At 33.6% G+C, this 23,353-nt stretch overlaps 1 protein-coding gene and 1 non-coding gene across 2 annotated transcripts; both read left to right on the top strand.

Moving 5' to 3' along the window:
- Nucleotides 1-11,296: 11,296 nt before the first annotated feature.
- TRNAV-CAC lies at nucleotides 11,297-11,370 on the top strand. Its single transcript has one exon. It is a non-coding gene; the product is annotated as a tRNA-Val (tRNA).
- A 37-nt stretch (nucleotides 11,371-11,407) lies between these two features.
- LOC112518222 (PRA1 family protein A1-like) lies at nucleotides 11,408-22,785 on the top strand. Its single transcript, XM_025125842.1, has 7 exons — nucleotides 11,408-11,681; nucleotides 12,494-12,534; nucleotides 12,626-12,704; nucleotides 21,850-21,936; nucleotides 22,020-22,108; nucleotides 22,321-22,392; nucleotides 22,496-22,785. The coding sequence occupies exons 1-7, from the start codon at nucleotides 11,524-11,526 to the stop codon at nucleotides 22,597-22,599; spliced, it is 630 nt and encodes a 209-aa protein (XP_024981610.1). The 5' UTR covers nucleotides 11,408-11,523; the 3' UTR covers nucleotides 22,600-22,785.
- The last annotated feature ends 568 nt before the right edge of the window (nucleotides 22,786-23,353 follow it).

The raw sequence follows: 23,353 nt of genomic DNA, 5'->3' as shown, positions 1-23,353 counted from the left end.
TTATATTATTAAACCAAAAATAAAAAAATAATTAAAGAAATACACAAAAAAAAAGAAATTTTAAATAATTAGTTTGATACTAATATCAATTTTTTTTATTTTTTTAATCATATCTTCATATTTATATTTTATTTAAAAATAAAAATATTACGTTTTTTCAAAAGCACATAAAATCTATTATAACATTGATTGAGACAAAGAAAAAACAGAACATTAAAATCGAGATGTATTTCGCTATATTGTGCAAATATCCTTCTAGTTCATCAAGATTAATTTGGCAAACTAATTTATCATGGCACATTTTTTTGTACTCATATAATTACATCAATTTCATTGTTTTGCTTTTTAATTAAAATTAATTAACAAAGATATCTAAGTTGTGTCAGATACATATCAATTTAACGAGAAAAACAAAAGGCCGAACCAAATTTTTTTTAGGATAAGTACTAGTTTGGCCGTTTGGGCCACAATAGACCCTGTTCTTCATACCTCCAAAAAAGGAGTTAATGTCTACACAAGAACCGATTAGAAATCGATTTTTAAAGGTATAAAGGACAGATCTATTAAGAATTATATGGGGTCTTATGCATCCATTCACTCAATTATCGCAAGACTTGAACCCACTCACAAACTCAAGCTGGCAAGATGTTTGTTGTAATCTGGTAAAGGTGCCGCTTCCAAGAGGTTTCAGATTCGAATCTCACTTCTAGCAATTGTTTATTTTATTTTTTTGATTAACCTGAATATCCAACCCGCTATGCGAGCCGACTAATCCCAGTTGTTTATTTATTTTTTTATCTTTTCAAATGGTTTTCTTATGAATTGTTTTAAAAATAGAACGGGTATATTGAAATATTTTGAAACTAAAGGGACTAAACCGGAATTTTCAATAAAACCCATATTTTTCCCACTTTTATTATTTATTCACCACCCATGAGGAATTATTCATCCTTTTATATATAGTTTGTATTTTATTTATTTGTGCCAGTTTGCTGTAATTTTATTATTGATTTATCTTATTTACCTTAAATTCTAAGTTGGCTCTGAATTGATTTTATTTCATTATATATTTGTCTTAATTTTTATATTTGTTTTAAATTTGAGTTCAATTATCTTGAGCTTGAGTCGATCTCGAACATAAAATAAAGCTCATTTAACTTAATGGGTCGAACACAAAATCCGCCGGTAAATTGTTGCAATTAGATTTAAATACAAGACTAAAATAAGTAATTATGAGATCCGCCGGAAATATTATCATAATACATTTACCGGCGGGTTTCGGCGGAAGTCAACATAAGTTGACTTTTCTGTTGTCCCACGGAAATCTGCCGGTAAATTTCCGGTGGATTCCGTCCACCGGAAATACTCGTTCTTCTAGTAGTGAATATTCGACTCGACTCATTTAAAAGCTCAATTAAACCTTACAAGTCGAGAGCATACACTTTTTCGATACAAACACATTTATTTGTTTACAAATTATATAATCAAAATATAAAATCATCGAGCTTGAGTAAGTAAAAGAGAATTGATCTTGAATTTGAGATGAATAAACAAGCGTTGAGCTCGAGTTCAAACATTGAATAGTTATTCGAACTCGAGTCCGACTTTTTTGAAAAAGTTAATCGAGCTCGAGTCGAGCTCAAGCCTGATATTATATTTTCAAGGTAAGATTGAATAGCATGTTACTTGACTAAGACTCGATTCGACACGTTTACACCTCCAAAGTCAAAGTTGATACCATTCGAAAAAATGCATTTTATTTCCCAAATTGACATATTTTTGTATCATCGAAACCGGCGTCACGAGAAAATAACCTAAAACGGGTTATTGTACATCGATCTAATACATTTATATTTAATTTATAAGAAATAAAGAAGGAAATAAGAAGAGTATGAACGGGTACCTGCATAAAATATATAAATGAAATAAAATTACACCTAAGTATGGTATAAGCATGAGGTTAGTTAAATAAAATTCCGTCCGACGACTTAAACCCAAACCTTCCTTCCGGCGGCGTCAGTGGCGAAGAAAGTATCAAGTTCCGGTGGATGGAAATATCCGTTCTTCGGCTGCTCCCGTTTCTTCCTTCCTCCTGCCGCCGACTTCTTCCTAGGCGTAGGTGGACATTTGGTGGCTGCCGGAATTCGATTCTCCGGTTGCTTCGGAGTCGTACATTCTTCTTCCATTGAATTTCTGAAAATTCGATCGGAAATTGGTTGGATCTGGATCGTGATTTAAGAGAAAGGAATGTCGGAAGGAAGGTGGGGATGTTGGGTGCGGTTGGAACAAGGAGAACGTGGGAGGGAAAGATGGAGAAGGAGAGTTTGTTTTTGACTGTCATTTGAAATCAAAGTGACAGTTAATGATGATGGGTCACCCACCTGTTACGGGAGAAAGACAGTCGGCTCGCTTAAGCTGACGAAGTCAAACCCGGCTCCACTCAAATCCGCGTTTTCTCTTTTTTTTTTTTTTTTTTTTTGTTTACTAGTGTTTGACGTTGCTTCTGCGTAGCGCGGTAACAATAAAATTTTTACAAATTTCCTGAAGTTAGCTAAATGAGTCGATGATTACATTTATATATTAAATTATTAATAATCAATATTATCTTTAATATATGAATCTAACTTATCATTATTTGTTGTTCTTTTAATATATATATATATATATATATATATATAATTAATAAGTCTTATATATCAATCTTATATTATATCAAACTTTGTAATTGGTTCAAAATCATAAAAAAAATGTAAAAATATTGATTATAATCATGAGATGTATTAAGAGAATTATTTTATCATAATACGTGTCAATTTATCTTTTACATATATTCTCATAAAATACTTATATTCATCAAGCAAACATTGTGTTGTTACTTACATTGACATAATTGTTGAATATTTTTACAATTTGTTTATATTATTTCATGATACATTCATTTGCAACCCTTTTTTTCTACATGCGATTGCATAAAGTGACAATAATAGCTAGTATTATGATCATTTTAGATATATAAAAGTCTGATTGATGTGTTATTTTTTCATTTGACTTGTTTAAGTTTTTTAGATTTGTTTTAAACAGTTCATAGTTTAGTTTATGTATAAAAAAAATCCTGAAAATGGAGGTTTTAATAAAATTATGTAAAATAAAATATATGTATTATATTGATTCCAATGTTAATTATATATAGAGTTTGATTTTAGCTTAAATAAAAAAATGATTTAAATATACATAAAAACTATAATTGTTTTCTTGAATGATGTCTCAAATCAATAAAAAAAATCATATCCACAAAAACTGAATAAAGAAAAAGAATTGAGAGATTAAGAGAGATTATTATGCTAAACAATGCTACCTTATTTCATCAAAGATTAATGTCACTTTATCCACAGACAAAAAAAATTCATATGCCTACACATAATTCCAACTTTAGTGTGAATTCTCCAACTAAAAGACGAAATACTATACTTACATAAGCAAAAACTCATAACATGATTTGTCTTATTGAATGGCGCCTCAAATCAACAAAAATGCAAATCGCCTCCACAAAATTATAACTGAATAGTGAGGAAGAATTGAGAGATTCATATGCTTGTATAATTCCAATTTTAGTGTGAATGTCTCCAATTAAAAGACGAAAATAATATACTTACATTAACAAAAACCCTCATCATTTTTCTCTTCTTGAATGACACCTCAAATAAACAAAAGTACAAATCACCTCCAAAAAAATCTATATAGAGAGGAAGAATTGAGAGGTTAAGAGAGATATTATGCTTAAACAATGTTAAATTGTTTCTTCAATGATTCATATGCCACTTTATCCACACAAAAAGAAATCCATAATTCCAACTATAATGTGAATGTCTCCGACTAAAAAAAGAAATATTATACTTACATAAACAAAAACTCATACCATGATTTGTCTTATTGAATGACACCTCAAATAAACAAAAATGCAAATAACATCCACAAATTTATAACTGAATAGAGAGAAAAAATTGAAAGATTAATAGAGATTATCATAGAAGTGTACCACAAAATTATACATGAATAGATGAAGAATTGAGAGATTATTATAGAGGTGTACCATGAAGAGAAGATGAAAATTTATAACCAAATGGAGAGAAATAATGAGAGTTAAGAGAGTAATTATTAGAGGAAACATGAATAGGTTGAAACAACCTAATTAAAGGATCTTAAATGTGAATATTAAAAATCAAAAACTAATATTGAGGTAGGAAAAACTTGAAAAAAGGAGAAAAAAGATAAAACATTTTCTTGTTTTGAGAAGATGCCACATCATTACATGTGGTTTCTTCTTTAATATATTTCGGCCCTTTTCCCTTTTTTTTTGGTAGATCATATTTTTGTTTACTTGAATACTTACTCGGTAAGCACTTATCTGTAAAATTCAACATTATCGTTTACTTATCGGCTAAGATTTTATTCACTAAAACGCATCGTATGCAACAATTTATCCCGGTAAGCGTTAACCATGGTAAGAGTCATCTTTCTCACTTACCGGGTAAGCCTCTCGATTCTTGCATTTCCTATTCATCTTCATCACACTCTCAATCCATTGCCTGCACTTTCCGTGGAAAAGCACCTCTCCCTCTTTACTTGCACCACTACCAAGCCCGTTCCTGACATTTTTAGGCCCTGGGCGAGATGTGAGAAAGGGGCCCTCGATAAGTATGATATTTTTTCAATATATTGTTTTTATCATCAAAAATAACATTAAATTCACATAATACCGTTTTTTCAAGTATTTTTAGAGGCAAAATCAATCAATACTCATTTCTAAATTAATATTATCTACTATAACATTTTTATGTAGCATCGGTAATTTGTTCCATCTTCGAAAACATTATATGATATACTTTTGGTACATAGAATGACATCATTTGGGGTCACAAAGTTGATTCTTCTGATTTTCGAGTGACACTATGTAAATAAATGTAAATATGTTAGTTTTCCATATCATCTCATGTTAATGTTTTTTAACATCATTTTAAACTTTTATATTATATTTCGAATTTGGGAAAATTAACACTATTTTAAACTTTTATATTATATTTTCGAATTTGGAAAGATTAACATCATTTTAAACTTTTATATTATGTTTTCAAATTTGGGAAAGAAAGAAAAGAATGAGAAAGGAAAAGAAAAATAAAAGAAAGAACGAAAAAAAAGTTTTTTTTTTTATATTTGTGTTTTTAATAGAGAAGAGAGAGGAAGGAGAATAATGAAATAAATAATAAAATTTGATATAATTTTTTTTTCTTTTCTTTTCCTTTCCTTTCCCTAAAAAAATCTCGAGAACAGAATATTTTTCTTCATCCATTACTTTCTTCTCTTTCCTATGTAAAAGAAGGCTCAAGAACATAGGGTTACGGTTAAAACAAACTTTTCTGGAATAATCGATTATATAAATTTAAAATACTCATGTTGGTGATAGTTTGAGATCGTATTCTTCTTTTAGAGATAGAAGAGTATATAAGATTTATATACTCAATATTAGATAATAAAGAACAACTATGAAAAAACAATTATAGTTTTATTATTCTAAATATAGATATAAGTTGTACTGTCTCATATGGTTGATAATCTTTTCAAGAGATGAAGGTTTTGTTAGCTAATAACAAGAAAATCTAACATATTCTAATATAAAAATAGAATTCACGCAAGGATGGAACAATCAAAATAGTCGATGGAAGATAAATTATGAAAAATATATCAAAGTTTTCGAAACAAGTAGTTTTAGACGTCGGTTTTAGATAAAAAAAATTAGAAAAACATTAATTTATACATGTTTGGATCTTTAATAGTTAATTTAGTACTAAAAAAATTTCTTGTCATATTTAGATAATAATTTTTTAAAATCTTTTCTATTTACTAATTTTTTTGAACTATTATTATATATATTAAAAAAAATTCGGCCCCTAATTTTTATGGGCCCTGGCATACGCCCGACCCGCCCTCCCAGGGACGGCCCTGACCACCACTGTTCCTTCTCCCTCGTCTTCTTCCCTTCCATTTCCTCCCTCCTCTAAGTATGGCCTCCTCCGGTTAAATCCAGCTCACTTCTTTGTTTCCGGTCATCTTCTCCGGCCACTGTATGATACAACATACACACACCGAATTAACCCAAATCCAACCCTTAATCACTAAAACTCAACCAAAATAACACCATATATTGATCGTCAAACCGAACCCCTTCTTTATAACTCATTTTATGGAGATCCCATGACAAAAATGACGATCTCTCTCATGCCAGATTTTTGTGCAGTGTTCTTCATGGTATCCGACAAATCATTTGTCAAATGGGAGTGACCAGTGTGGTTCTTCGTGAATTGCAGTTATACGTTGTTCTGTGAAGGTGAACGACAGTGCAGTAACCCTTGAGTCTATAACTTCAGAAATCAAAGAGTCATCTGTATTTCTTCAAATTCAAAAATTAATACCCTAAATCACCACACCAAAAACTTTTACAACCAACTAAAGTTATACATAAGTAAAATCCATTGATATGACACAAATACCGGTTGAATCCAGAAAACACACAAAAACATAAATCATAAGCCAAAACCATTACTTCTTCAACTAGGTTTAGGAACGGTTGACTCCATTGCACCAAAATCAATGAATGCTCAATTCAGACTCGACTAATGCTCGTTGAATGCTCAATCGAAACCCTAATCCCTTGATTCCATTCTCTCCCTTTGAAACTCGATTGATCTACATCCAGTTCTATTAGCAAATTTTGTGGATTAGAACTGAATGCCTGGAAGTGTACACAGGGAGCCGGAGTTTGGGAATCGCCAAGGTGGCACAAGGAAACCGGTGACGAAAGTGTTCGATGGTGAAGAACCGAAGGATGGGTATCGCCGGAGTTTAGGATCTCGCTGGAGTCTCGGCATCGCCAAGGTTCTAAATTACGTTAGGCGTGGCCTCGAGGTCAAGCCACAACACGAGTTCATGATATTTTCCAAGGCATGACATAGACTATATATATGTATATATATATATATGTGTGTGTGTGTGTGTGTGTGTGTGTGTGATTATGTTGGTGTCTTGAACAATAATGATAAAGTTATTAACAATTTAAATTCATAAAAAAACGATAAATAAAAAAAAGAACCGTTAATTGATAATTTGATATGAAATTTACAGAGTTTATAAAGATGATATCAAATATAAAAACAAAGTCAGTATTTACAGTCCCTATTTGGTAATCAAACAACAAAATGAAAGTACTGAAATCAAAGAACGAACAAACGAAAGTGATAAACAATTTCGTACGCTAAAAAGTAATTTAGGGTTTTTTCTTTTTCATTGTTTTGTTGATTATATATTTGATCCGTATAAACTATAAGTTATATTTAGATTTACTCATATTTAAGTTTTAAAAATTACAAATTTCCTCCCACACCTTATAACAACATAGCCATGGCGATCTTCACGTCTTATATTCACGCCAAGGGGTTAACATGGCGACAAGGTTGGGCCCGACGCCATGCTGACACCAAGACGTGTTTTTTAGAACATTGGGCATCACAAGGTGGGCTTTGTTGAGAATCTCATGCCTGCGTGTCTAAAACTACATAGTAATAAGTATTATATTTCTTTTATAAATATAAGTGTTATATATCTTTTTAATTTTTACAAGAAAAAAAACAAAAAAGGACTAAAATGCCCTTAATTTAATGAAGTAAATGTTAACGGCATTATAGCAAATGATCCAATACATAACAAAAATGAAATATTAGTGACCATACATGTAATTAGTTCGTTTGAGGGATCCAATCCAAATTTTCATATAACCATAAAGATGAAATTTGTAATTTACTATGAGTTTTATTTTTTAATCGTCTTTCTTTTGAAAGTTTTATTTTAAAGTAAACATCAAAATATTTCGAAGTATTCTAACCGTTTAGACATTTGGACAAAAAGTAAATTGTCGACAATCTCAATCAGCTCCACACGAAACCCGCCTCCAAAGATATCAATGTGAGGGAGATTTTTTTAGCTCACTTAACGACTGAGACTAGTAGGTGATCCAGGATCAACCCCGGAACTTATCTTGTATTTGGACAAATATACACATTAACTAGTTACCAATACTACCCTGATTTTTCAGTAACATATCTCATATAGGAAAAAAAAGGTACTTAGTTTTTTAGTTATCGTACCAACAAAATTTGTCATAAATAAATAAATGACTGAAAAGAAATGAATTTTTTAACATTTTATATCGATTAACAGCTATTTTAAGTTATAATGTGTTTTCAATATTTATTTCAAGCCTATATCTTCACTATTTTTCTGGTGTAATTTCTTATACTCTATTTTTTTTGTATTTCGTTGATTTTCGATTTAATGGCTTGGATGGCTCTTGGGTTCCTTTTTTTTCCAGAGTTGTCTTCTGTTCTCTTCCTTGTGTTATATTATGCTTCTTTGTTTTTTCTTATCCCAACAACCGTCTTCTTTTCTTTGTTTCTGTGTTCTGTTGCCCATCCAAGCTGCTTGTTCATATACTTCTTGTTTAATCTTGCATCCGTTGTTGCTTGGATGATGCACAAGCATTCTGAAAACATCGAATTTTCAAGCACAATAATGCAAGGCTAATTCCTTCGAGGTTGACCTGACGTGAATTTTAAAAACCCTTGTGTAATCCAATCTGATCTGTTTTTGTTTGTTATATTTTGGTTTTAATTTGCATAAAAAGTATGGATATGTCGTTTTGAGACATAATGTGACAGGTTTTTTGTCGGGGCTTAATGTTTAATATATGATATATTTATATGTGTTTAAATTAAACGTGTTTTAGTAATTGGTTGGCATAACTTGAATAGTCCATTGGTATACCCTGATCGTGTTGAACCCAATAGTATAGGTGGGAGGACAGTTGGTTTGGATAGACATGGACTATGTCGAGGGTCAGATCGGTCCCTTAGCATGTTTGTTCAGGCGATGCATTTAAAATTGTATATCTTGTGAAAATTAACCAAATTGGTGAAACATTTGGGTTAGTAACGGACGGTTAACCTTGCTTTTTTCTCATCGTTAGAACTCGTTTTCTGAATTTTGTTCTTTTTAATTTTTCTTTATAAAAAAATCCAAAAAGATTTTCTACTTATTTGTTTCTTAGTTTTAATGCCATTCTTCCTAAAAGCTTGATTTGGTCAGTGTTAATTGTGATAAGCAGGTTTCGATTATGAGTCTTAATCTTTGAGCTTAAACTGATTTAATTGAGCAGTATATCTAAGTGACAAAAGATTTTCTACTTATTTATTTCTTAATTTTAATGCGATTCTTCCTAAAAGCTTGATTTGGTCGGTGTTAATTGTGATAAGTAGATTACGGTTTTGAGTTTTAGTCTTTGAGCTTAAACTGAATAAGTTGAGTAGCATATCTTCATGAGCATGTGTATCCAGTTAACACAAATAATTAGCTTGACCACTGACTCCCTGAGAAAAACGATACCCGACTTACCCATTTACTGGTTTAAGTTAGGTTTATAAATTTAAACCTTATTGTGCATTTAGCGAGGCTAGGCATGAGAATGTGGCGGGGACTTCAATCCCCGTCCTCGATTAGTTATCTCTATCCCCGTCCCCGTCGGGAAATATAATCACATCCCCATCCCCAACGGGGAAATATATTTTTTCAAAGGGAATTTTTTCCCGTTTATATAAGTTATTTTGAATTAAATTGTGATAGACCATACATGTTTAGATCTCAAACATTTTCAATAAACCTAAAACCAAAATGAATTTAATTTAATACAAAAAAAACCACAACATCATATAAGAACTAATAACCTAAAACAAAAAAAATCAATTTAATCCAAGAAAACTTAAAGTCACATGTACCAAAGGATAATGAGAAATATAAAACCATATCGAGTAATATACAAAACTTATCGAATAATTGTATTTTGACTTGACATCCAATATAATACATATTAACGCCCAAAAAGTAACAATTTTAGATTATAAACCTAGTAAAAAAATAGAAAATTATGAATTACCGCTTTAGTTGAAATATATATATGTGTGTGTGTGTATAATATATATATATATATATATATATATATATATATATAACGGGAACAAGGCGGGGCGGGGCGGGGCGGGACGGGAAGTACCATACTTGTTTCTGTCCCCATACCTGATTTAGCGGAAAATCCTCTGTCCCCGACGGATCGGAACCCATTCCCATGCCTAAGCGAGGCGTGCAACAACTGAGTTGATTAGCTGTTTTGTATGTCCAAGGTAAAGGGCCTCGGTTCGATTCTTCATATCTTCCTCAATCCAAATTTGTTTTTAAAACAAAAGTTATAAAAAAGAACCCCAATTAAAAGATAAAAAATAAGTGTTTTAATAATAGCAAGATTCAAACCCCTGCAAACAAGACTTTAATCATGCTCTATAAAGCAACTAAATCAACTTAAATTTCTATTATAAAAGTTCTGCGAATATAAGGGTATATAACGAAACATTACGATGGCATTCTTTAAAAACATACTCCCTCTTTCTAGTTAGGGACGGACCTAGAATTTTTTTTTAAACGATGACACCATTTGACTATAAGAAACAAATATACATAATTTTTTTTCAAACAGTGACACTATTTGACTATAAAAATGACACTAACAGTATTCGAACTTTGGTGTGAGGTGGAATAAAAGATTTGCAAACCAACTCTACCAAATAAAATTTGTTCTCATTGTAGTTTCAAAATACATATGATGGCACATAACAAATTAATACGGTTGCACCGTTCACGAAACCTATTTTTTTTACCTTTCGGCAGAGAAATAATACGATGACACGTGCCACCTATACCACAAACCTAGGTCCGTCCATATTTATACTTTTTAACAACAGAAAAAATATGCAAGTGGAAATGGAACCCCAAACCTGATTATGCTAGGAGCTTTAATTCAATCAAGCAAACCATCATGCCAACCCCTTATTTTGGCTATAGATTTATAAGGGAACCTTTAAAATCAAGCGAGTGCACCTTTAAGACGTCTACAGTTTTTTCCTTGACGATAATCAAATGATTTAGTGCACGGAACCCTGCTCGGTCTTTAGTAGATCCGTCCCTGATTATTTTCCTTCTCTTTTAAAAAGATTTCAAAAACCATTTCTCACTATTTTCTTTGTTAAAATTGTTTTGAGAACGTAACGTAGAGAAAGAATTAGTTAAAACATAAATAGGGACCAAAAAGGGTAGATTTATTAATTTGAGATAAATAAATAATAAAGAAAAAGCTAACACGGGTGTCTGGGTGGTGTAGTCGGTTATCACGCTAGTCTCACACACTAGAGGTCCCCGGTTCGAACCCGGGCTCAGACATTTTTTTATTTCTTCTTATTTACTCCACCTCTACTTCAAGTTACTTACGGCTACGGGTATGTTGTATTCTTCTTGATTGTTCTTACATTTTTTGTCTGCGGATTTGTGATCTGATACTTTGGGATTTTCTTGCTCGATCCAACAACCAAAGAAATGGATTGGGGAACTGTAACAACGGAAGATCTGATCGAAGCACTTAGGGAAGTTGATTGGTCATCACCTCCTCGTCCTCTCAATGAATTCTTTTCCCGATTTACTGTCCCTCGTTCATCTAATAAATGGAACAGTCGCCTCAAGTGTAATCTCTACTAGTATGTTCCTGTTTTCATCTTTATCTTTTAAGTATTCACTCACCGTTGAGTTTTATTTTGGTTCTGTTTACAATCAAGATGGAAATTTGATTTATGGGATTAGAGGAATTAAGCCCTAATAATTGTGATATTTTGTTAGAACGTTGATTTAATTCGAATATCTTGTATTTCTTCTGTAAAACTTGTCGGCTCGGTGGAAATTAGATTGCGGACTAGAAATTATAACCCCCAAATTTTGTAATTGTAACCTTTCCTGTGGATGACCAAGCTAGTTCGAGTTAGGTTTTTAATGGTTTGCAGTTTACGATATGATCGTCTTTTTGTAAATCGAGATGTTTTGTTTTTTTCTTTTCAAAATGGGAGCTGAAGATCCCTGCTGCTTTATTGGTTGTACGCACTTCCAAAAGTCTTCTATTCTTTTGTAGTTGCTGATTATTGAATTAGTTGTTGTCTCTTCGAGTTTGGATGAAACTAAATTCAGGAGTGAAAAAAGGAACAATATAGAGAAACACTGAATTTGTTCTTAGATTACTCGTTAGTTTTGAAGCTTATATGCTTGTTCTTTCTTTGCTCAAGCTGTACACTGGGCTGCTCTTTTTTTCTTCTGAAGGTGGGAGGTCGCCCTTAATGCCACATATTAACTTTTTGGGGATGACCATAAGTTTCATGTATATGGGTTTGATGGATATAATGCTTATGGATGATGTATAATGAACCTAAAAAGCTTTGTTGTTTTTGTAGTAGGAAACTTTGTGCTGGCAAGGTTTTGCTCTTGGTTATAAGTAGGTTTAACAATTTTATGCGTCCTGCAGCTACCGGACAAATTACTTCATCATGATCGTCCTCATTCTTGGTAAGTTGATTGGAAAAATTTGAAAGTCCAGTTTCCTGATAGTTTTTGTTATTATTCCATACATTACAATCTTGAATTTTGTCAAGTGCAGGATTGGGATTTCTCTGGAGGCCACTTGCTATCTTTGCTGCCATGTTAACTGCTCTGACAGTAGCTTTCTTAAATGACAGGTATGCTGCTCTGCACATGTATTGCTACGTATGTTACTAATTTTACAGTTATTCAAACTGGTGTATATTTTGTTAGATGATTGTCACAGACTCCGGCTTCACTTTTCTGCAAGGAAGCCCATGGTCTGTAAAATTTTGTCACTGAAATTTTTGTGTTATATATGATGATCTTATCCATATGTTCAATTGTTCATATCATAGCTTCTATCCATGTCATGCTACTGAAACCTCTTGCTGGTAAGGAGCGGGGATTGACGTATTGTATCTTTTTGAGTTTTGCTATCCCTTGGGCCTGATTAAGGATTGTAACATTAAAGCAACAATAAGTCGTGTATAAGATAACTGTTAGTAAAGATCTTTATCATTTATTCTTATCATCTTGTGGATAGCAAGTAGTTTCATCTTTAGGATGATTGGTCGTTTTATAAGCTGTAATCCCCAATAATGATTATTAGATGGTTGAAATAAAAGCTTGTGACTTTGCTCTTTGGTTGTGTGATATCAGTAAGATCCTTAGATTATCCTGGGTGACACTTGAGCCACCCTAATGTTTATTTAGTATGAACTGTGAACCCCATAAACCTAGATCATTTTATTAATTTTCATGTTATTGTTCTTCTTAAAAATCTTCCCTGCATCATGAAGTCAGATGTTTACAGGGTGCTTACTCCCACTTTGGCCATCTTGCTTTTAGTGAAGTTTTATTATTCTATGATTGCCTTTTAGCCAATGAGTAAAACCAGGTGAAAAGAGATATAGGGTGTACAAAAGTTTTTCTTTGGCACTAGGGTGTCTAGTTTTCTCAACAAGAACGGTAGGTTATCTAGACCCTCATAATATCCAACAGGAGATTGCATCTTGCAGGTTTATGATTCGGAGAAAACTTCTGATTCTACACCCTTAATACACGATGACATCAAACCAATTTGAGATTACTATATTTAATGTGAATGCTAAAAGTAATTAGAAGTCTTAATTTTATTTGGGGTATAAAAAAATAGTACTCTCTTTGTCCAAAAAAGCAACGGTTTATATTTGTGTTTAAGAATATGCAAATTTTTCTCTTTATTTAAAGAATTCTTTCCACATTTATCTTTTTGTTCATCAGCAATATCATTTGATGTTAGTGAGATTCGTTATGGTCCATAAGTTTCTCAATTTTGTCTCTTAAAGAGGTATTGTAGGTACTTGAGTATAGTCAAAAACTTTTATCAAACTACATACCAAGCCAAACATTGTAATTTTTTTTGGATCAAGGGAGTAATAAACTGAGTAAATAGAAGAACTAAATAGTTCTATATGTTGTTTGGCTATTAGCAGAATATCTATAGAAACAGTCATGAACCAATTAAAACTAAGAAAGATGTAACACCCCAAACTCCACATTTGCATATAACATATATTTCATATAAAAGAAATATAGATTACACCACATAGGTCCTACTAGTACAAGGATTCTATATGTACAGAATTTACATATGAAAAATTCCAAAAGAATATCCCTGCACTATTACATGTATAACAACATGTATCTTCAAAATATTCAGGTATCAATCTGATCTTCATGAAGCAGATAACATATAAGGAATCATTATATTTTCCCCTTCCCCTTATTATCCCGAGACACCGCAGATCCTGCAATGCACATTTTTGAAACACAAAATGAGGGTTAGACCGGAAGGTCTAGTGAGTAAATCCTTTCTTTGCAAATGCAGGGTGAAAATCACCAAAACCCGATAAAACATCTTTTACGTAGAGATAAATGCATTTCAGCAAAAACATGCAATCTGTTTGATAATCAAAATATAAAGCCAACAGATTTCTACAAATACATAGCACAAATACAACATATTGGAACTTTTGATCCCTTAACAGAGTTGCCATAAACTCTTCTGCTCAACGGGCAAGAGCCCCTCTAGCTCAATGGGCCAGAGCTTATTTGCCCTTGATAACCAGAGCCTCTGGCTCTACTAACCAGAGCCTCTGTATCCAAATGAAACAATACCCAACCAGAGATCCTCTGGACCAAACAAAGTCTTTGGCCCAAAAAGAATCTACCTTAATTTTACAAGATGGATAAACTAGAATCAGAGCTCCTCTAACTCTTAACTTTATTTATAAATATTTTTGAAGAAAGGATAAATTTTAAAAAGACATAACTCTGATACAGAGCTCAAACACAGAGCTCGGGTATAGAGCTTCAGATAATGAGAAATAACTATTTTTAAGATACAGAGATTCTGTACAATACATACAGAGCTTCTAATTTATAAATATTTTAAAGTCTTTCCACATAACCAGAAGTCCTCTGGTCCTTCTAAAAGACCAACCAGAGCCCCTCTGTATCATTCTCACATATGTTTAAATTTGATAGAATACTTAGGCAATTAAAGCCTCTGATGACAAATCATTTTCCCCTTTTCAATAACGTCAAAATTATTATTTTTAAATAGAACAATATCTCTAGATCATCAAGTCACAAAAAATGCCAATTGATAGTTATTGTATCTGATAGTGATGATAACAAGAGTTATAATAATACCCACACCTACAATACCCTTTGTACACCTCTCCTTGATATGCCACCCTTATTTTTTCTTTAAAACAGGGTTCCTTACCGGAACAGAGTTACGTCACCACGTCTGGAAGTACCCAACACCCAGTTCCAAGCCAGAACAGACAAATGTCACCATGTCGGGGGAACTACCTCTTAAAACAAAGTTTCATTCCAGAATAGACTTACATCACCACGTCTGGAAGAAACGATTTCCAAAATATAGTTTCAAACCAGAACAGACTTACGTCACCACGTCTGGAAGAAACATTTCCCAAAATATAATTTCTAACCACAACAGACTTACGTCACCACGTATGGAAGAAACATTTCCCAAAATATAGTTTCTAACCAGAACAGATTTACGTCACCACGTTTGGAAGAAACATTTCCCAATATATAGTTTCTAACCAGAACAGACTTACGTCACCACGTCTGGTAGAAACGTTATCTTTTCCATTTTAAAAGATATAAAATACCCCTTTTCACAATATAACAAATTTTAAACCCAAACAAATGTTAATTGTGAGAATCCCAATATCAAAAACTCAAGTTCAACAAATACCACATTATGTTAACTCACATCCGGACAATACTTGTTCGGACAAGCCTATTCGGACAACACATGTATTGTCTGGACAACACTTAGCCGGACTCTCATACCCGGACGATCCTTAACTATTTTTAAAACAACAACCTCATAACCGGACACATACTCTCTCCGGACATCATAGTGTCTGGACACAAGCAAATCGGTCAAACACAAGATCCTCCATCCGGGCAACACTCGTCCGAATACACCTTTATCGGACAACAATATCTGGTCATACAATTCTCATCGGTCAATATAGTGACCGGACATGCCCTCACCGGACAATACTATGTCCGGACACAAATTTCAATAGTTTAGGCATACTATACTAACCCGGACAACACAATGGCCGGACAATTCCAATCCGATCAATGAAGATGAGCAAGAGCAGATACAATATTTTCAATATATCATCATCTCAAAACTAAAACCCAATAATTAAATCATATGCAAAGGCTGTTTGAATAAACACTCACCTTATGCAAATTCAGAAGTTGAAGATGAAATAGCAAATACGAATCCAACTTCAGCTAGCAATCAAAACCCACATAAACTTTTTCTCTCTCAATTCTTTCCAAAAGTGGCAAGAAGTTTTCCTTTCACCTTATCACTTTCTTTTATGGAAAGGCGGTTATCCATCATAACCCTCATGCATGCATATGCATATAGAATAAATCCATATATACACACAACATATGCATACACCTTAAACATGCATATATTTCCATGCATGAAAAAATATACACATACTCACATATCAATCTTATGTAAGCATGTATCCAAATGATCAGTTATAACAATTAATCATATATCACATAATAATTACCTCAGGTGATAACCAGAACCCAGTTATTACAAAAGATAACCAAAATGATGAGTAAGAAACTAATTCTGGCTTCAACAGTGTAGTTGTTTGCAATGGACAGACTTATACCATAATAACACTCATTATTTATTGTAAAAGGGAAAAGTCCAAAAAAACCCAACAAATTTTCTTATTATGAATGGTTTAGTCCCTAAACTATTTTTTTGAATGAAAAAACCATTAAACTTTCTCATTTTGAATGATTAAGTCCTTGAACTATTTTTTTTGAATGAAAAAACCATGAAACTTTCACATTTTGAATCAATAAGACCCTGATTTTTTTTTAAGAATAAATAAACTATCAAATTTTTACTAGTCGGTTAATGTAACCTTTTTGGGTTAAAAGGATGTAGATGACCAATTTTTAAAAGTGCGATGGTTTATTTATTGAAAAAATGTTCAGGGACTTAATCAATCAAAAAGAGAAAGTTTAATGGTTTTTTCATTCAAAAAAAATAGTTCAGGGACTTACTCATTTAAAATGAGAAAGTTTAATGGTTTTTTCATTCAAAAAAATAGTTTAGGGATTAAATCATTCAAAATGGAAAAGTTTGTTGGGTTTTTTTGAACTTTTCCCATTGTAAAATGGAAAACCTTTCTACAGAAAGCAGGGCTACGGCCACCGATTTATGTTTGATATAGAACTCATAAGGGCATATATTTTATTTGTAATATAAACCATATATAACCACAGTAGGAAGAACAGAAGAAACATATCCGTTTGATAAGATAGTGCTACATCAAGAGTTCAAGACATATCCTTTTCTGCATTAACTGTTGAATTGGAAATATTTAGGGGTGTCACTGCCAAATGCCAATTGTAGGATGCTTTCATAGTTATTAAGGTGTCACCTAATTGACAGCTTGTGTGCTTAACCCTCTGACCTGAAGCATCCTTTGCAATTTCTGACAGTCCATAGTTTATCTTTGTGGTATTCTCTGCTGGCTTTTGAACCCATACAGTTTCTATACTTGGCTAACCTCTAGAACTTAATAGAATTATTTACCTGGCGCTTTCCAAATTTTTCGAATTCCAGCCTATTAGTTCTTCCATCTGCTTTATTCAATGTACTCTCTGATTTGTTACGTGTATATCATGTATGCAGACATATATTTTGTCTGGTTATGCTAGGGTTTCCCTTTTAATTTGCATTCAATCCTTGGCCCAGAACCCATGATGTATGCATTATTTATAAGGCAGCCCTCTGCCCAGAACAGCAGAACCCATGTTTATGCTAGGGTTTCCCTTGTTGGAACTTAAATATTTTTTTGGGTAATATTCTGTCAATCTATTTACATATTGCATGTTGTCAGGTAGACTTCTCACTACTAATTATTTTTCTAAGCCTCCATCTTTAGCCCCGCTGCCTTTTTTGACTCAACATTGGCAGCACCAGCATGTTTGCAAAAACTTTCTGCTTAGGGCTGCTTTGTCAGCAGGCTGTACGTTAATTGCTCCTCAGTTTTTTGGTTAGCAACTAATCAATCTGTTTTTTTCCCTCTTGATTCTTCGATTAACAATTAATCAATGCGTGAACATTTGAAGAGTCGAGGAGTAATCAAGCATGATTAAACAGGATGAAAGGAATTAATCAGAGTACCCTATTAATTAGACTTAGAATTGAGAGGGAGTAGGAGATTAAGCATGATTAATCAAGATAGGCAGGGAATTGATCAGAATGCCTTATTAATTGGATAATAAGTTGAGCATCCTTGTAAAGTTTCCGTTTAAAAGTTAATTGACCCTGGTTCAGAAATTGTTTTTGTCCAAACTAAGAATCTTTCCTCTTTACAACAAGTGAACAATCATTAATGAATTTTGGTGATGGTATTCTAGATAATTTTGTTTGTATCTACATAGTTTAAAAAACAATTTAAAGAAATAAAGTTCTCATATGTTCAAATAATCTGAAAACAATGATGCTTTTGAACTTTAAGATGAACCGTTTAGTGCATCTGTCTTGTTCCCTCTTGTACAATTAAGTGCTAAGAGGTCACTCCATTTGTTTATCTTTGCATCATGGTTTTGAGGCAATGTTCTAAAATTCCCCGCTTAGGGTCATTTAAGCGGCCATATGTACGTTTCAACATCTGGCCCCACTTCAATTAGCAACCTGTTGCAGACTGCCTTTCAAAAGATTAAGCAGGGATATATCGCCTTTTCTGAAACTTGTTTTATAACTTTATATACATACAAATATGTATGCATTATTGCATGTACATGTGTAGATACATCTCTATGCAGATGTGTGCATTCACACATATATGTGGCGCACGTGTATGCATACATGTATACACATCTATAGGTATATGTATCTATATTATGTGTATATATACACAATACATATACAGAGGGAGGTTCAGGGGAAAACCTCCCAAAAAAGTGAGATTGAGGAACACCCTGGTAACCGTTTATTTGGACGGTATGCACAAGTGCATACAAGTAATTGAAGTTGTTTCGTTGTTTTTATGCACGTGTGCATGTTATGCACATGCACATACTGGACAAATTGCTTAAAAGTTACTTGTATGCACATGTGCATACTGTTTAGATGAACAGTTACCAGAGTGTTTCTCAGCTTTTCATTTTTTTACAGTTTTCCCTGAACCTGACCCTACATATACATATACATATGTAGGTATACATACGTGCTTATCATGTATAAAGGACAATCAATGAGAACCTCAAAAATGTTGAGAACCAGTGAAACATGTATTGTCTTGCAAAGTGAAACATGTATTGTGTTGCAATGTGAAGCAGTGCTATGAAACATGTATTGTCTTGCAATGTGAAGCAGTGCTGTTAAACATCAGTGCTGTTTCGCATTGTGAAACAAATTCCATTTAAAACAATACTTTAAATCCTAGCCTTAGATGAAATGAATACATGTGGAACAATACATTGAGATTGGTCCTTGTGGGTTCTCAACATTTTTGAGGTTCCATATGATTTTCTCCAATGTATATGTATATATATGTAGAGTCGGGTTTATACGAGAATGGTACCTATTTAAGAAAATTAGAGAATGGTCGAATCACATGTGATTTTACACTAACATCACCTACAAAATCATATTTGATTCAAGCGACCTTGCCATGCAGCCATAGGGTCGTCCGCACACTTTTTTGGCCGTTAATGTAAAATCACATGTGATTTTGTACGTAATTTGGTCATTCTCTTATTTTCTTAAATTGGTATCATTCTCGTATGAACCTACCTCTATATATGTATGTATACATATAGGCATATATACACAGACAAAGGATCGTGTGAGAATAGGAGTTAAGGTGAGAAGTGTGAGAAGGGATCTGAACCATTGTTCATTTTTAATCTCGCCCCACCCCATGAATTGCTCTTTATCACAAGAATTAATCCGGTGCATCTCAGTGCACCATATTAGTGTTGATCTTCAATTAGGATTGATCCAAGGGTGGAGATCCCTTCTCACCCTTCTCACCATAACTCTCATTCTTACCAAACCCAACCCTATATACACATGTGCATGCATATGATATTTGTCCATATATGTGTAGAGATGAACGCATGTGTATGCATATGTGCATATGTACATGTATACATATACGTTCATACGTACATATCTACATATAAATATATGTATACAATTATACGTACATATAACATATACATATATTTATATTTTTGCTGGCGGACTACTGCCGTCCCATTCTTGACTTGAGTGAGCTGGAGCGCAGCCATTCGTTGCTTGGTCGGGACACATTCATCGATTTCTTTTAATTCTTAATATACATATATATGTGCGTGTATACGTATGTATACATGAGTATGTCTATATACATATTTGTGTATTAAAACGATCCACTTAAATCTCTACTTAGGTGATTAATTAGCTAAAAGTTCACTAGTTGTAGGACACCGTCCCAAGTATCCAACCATCTTTCCATTACTCCTTAACTTGCGCCTCCATTCCATCCATCTTTCTCCTTTTTGCTTCTCAAATGATCGAATTCGGAGGAGACCTTGTAAGCTTAGGGGCCGTTTACCTAAACATTTACCCGGTAAGCACTTATCGGTAAAATTCAACACTATCGCTTACTTATTGGGTAAGATTTTATTCACTAAAACGCATGTATGCAACAATTTATCCCGGTAAGCGCTAACCATGGTAAGAGTCCTCGTCCTCACTTACCAGGTAAGACTCTCGATTCTTGCCTTCGCTCTTATCGGGTAAGATTCTTAGTCCTTGCCATATTTATCCGGTAAAGTAAAGTGACTTGGTAAGCGCTTACCCGGGTAAGCGTTTGGTAAACGGCACCTTACTCTTTACTGGAAGGTCACTGGTGACTGGTGTATGGCACATAAACAATGTAACTGTGAACTTTAGGAAATTGTTGTATACAAACTACAAAGGGTTCCCTTCTCAACCCTTATAAACCCATGGAGCTTTCGGGAACTATGATCACTATTTTCTAATTTAGTTTGTAAGGAGGGAGGGAAAGAGGTTGTAAAAGAAGCAAAGCCACTTAAAAATATATAAATCAGTAGTGAGTTACCAAGTCTTGTTAGTCATGACAAAGAAGGCGCTAGGGAGGAAGAATAGGTCGAAATGAGGATGCTCAGATGGACATGTGGCCGGACCATGTTAGACAAGATACTGAACAAGGTCTTTCGAGCAGAGTTGGGAGTAGTGCCTGTTACGGATAGATTGAGAGAGGGAAAACTGGCAGACTGCAGTGATTTGAGACCGTTTGTTGGAAATAGTTGTTGGCACCTGTTAGGAGGGCGGTGGATGGTCATCTAGGCATCAGAGCCGTAGGGTGGGGGAGGGTTAGCAGGTCGACCGCTACTTCGCCCTTAGTTTACTGGTTTCGTATCTTCTCGTAGGTCTTTGTTGTCCTTGCGTGCTTTATTATTCTTTGATGTTACTCTTTCTTCGACCATGCTAACCTGTGTTTCTATCATTTATCTTTTTATCATTTTCTTCTCTCAAACATTTTTCAAACTCTTGGAACCATTTTTTGGTCACAGGGCCTTCTCTCAAAACCTTTTTACAAGTCTTGAAACACCCTCTCTATCCCTTGGGGCAGAGTAGTAGGTCTGTCCATCTTCTTTCTTGACTTACTATCGTCAACTATTCTGATGACTGGTTTACAGCTTCGCAGGCACATTTAGTGAAAAGGTAACGAGAACTGTCAGGCGGGTTTCTCCACATTTAGCAGCAAAAATGAGACCTCCACTAACGTGAGCTTCCTTGCCTAGTTATTTTTCTTATTAAATGTATATGTGGAAATGCATGTTATATAGCTATCTGTGACTTTTTAAAGGCCTGTTATTCGTGGGCGCCCTTCGTCTAAGAGAGCAATTTATATATGTGGACGACCTCGCTGGGTGTTTGTGTCATTATTCTCTGCTGGTACGTTAAATATTTCTGGCACTTTTAATTTAAAAAACCAAACCAATCTAACCCATTATATCTCACAAAGAGGTAGGGTTAGGGGTAGGATGTACGCAAAATTTGCTTCTACCCTAGGAAAAATAGATGAAGAAGGCTCTGATGCTTTTTACAACTATATACTCGAACAAAAAGATTTATCTGTCATAAACTCTTGTGTCATTTGTATGCAGCTAGTTTCATTCTATGGTTTGTTTCTTGTGGGCTGTTGACTTTGTTATGGGCACTTACGATTGGCCTTCTTGGTAAGTTCTACATGACCTTTGTTCATTAATTGATCGGTAAATATATAATATCAAGAAGGATTTTTTTTTGAATTGGTAACTTGATCTACGGCATCTGATGCAGGTACGGTGCTGCATGCAAGCTTTCGAACACCTAATCTGAAAGCACGTCTGAATACATTCCGTGAGGAATTTCGTGCAGTTTGGCGCAATTATAGTGAACTGTAGATTTGAGTTTTGTTGTTGCCGCATCTCGTGTTTTAGTACGTAGTGGTCGGTCGACATTTATGGGTTCATGATTTTCTTTTATGTTAATAATATTTGGTATTTGATATTGGAAAGCCACTGCTATAACTATTACATTTTGATGCCTTTTAAGATGGTGATTGTATGATTGCCTCAAGCTTTTATAAAGAGTTGAACCCATCGTCTAAGTTGTAGAGTTTTCAGACCAGGATAGCTACTAGATATGGGCAAGCTGGTTCTTTGGCCGGTGGACCAGAATACCGAACTGAAAGAATTGTGAAAAGTTTACGGTTAGCAATTTAGTAACTTATTAATTTTGTCTCATCTTTCTTGTTTTTGTTTCACCTATGATGTTGGGGTACTGTTCAATCATGTCCTAGTTTTGTGTCGTGTCAAATGGGACATCAAGATGCAATAATATATTTAAGGTTGAGTTTCAACGAAAATGAAAATTATGGTTTGAAGGGTGAAAAAGATATCCACTTTTGGATCAATCCTAATTGAATAACATTAATGAGATGTACCATATCAAGTTCTATATCAAACACAATTCATTGGATGAAGGTGAGATTAAAAGTGATTATAAAGGTACAAATCCCTTCTTATTGTTCTCACTTTTACCTACACACACACACACACATATATATATATATATATATATATACTATATTATAAAAATTTGATAAAAACTCTTAAAAACCATTTTTTACATATAAAATATCGTTTGTTGATGCAT

Source organism: Cynara cardunculus, assembly GCF_001531365.2.
Source record: "Cynara cardunculus var. scolymus isolate 2C chromosome LG 9, CcrdV1, whole genome shotgun sequence".
Classification (NCBI taxonomy): domain Eukaryota; kingdom Viridiplantae; phylum Streptophyta; class Magnoliopsida; order Asterales; family Asteraceae; genus Cynara; species Cynara cardunculus.
Note: the sequence above shows the minus strand (reverse complement) of the source record. Positions and strands in the feature narration are given on the sequence as shown.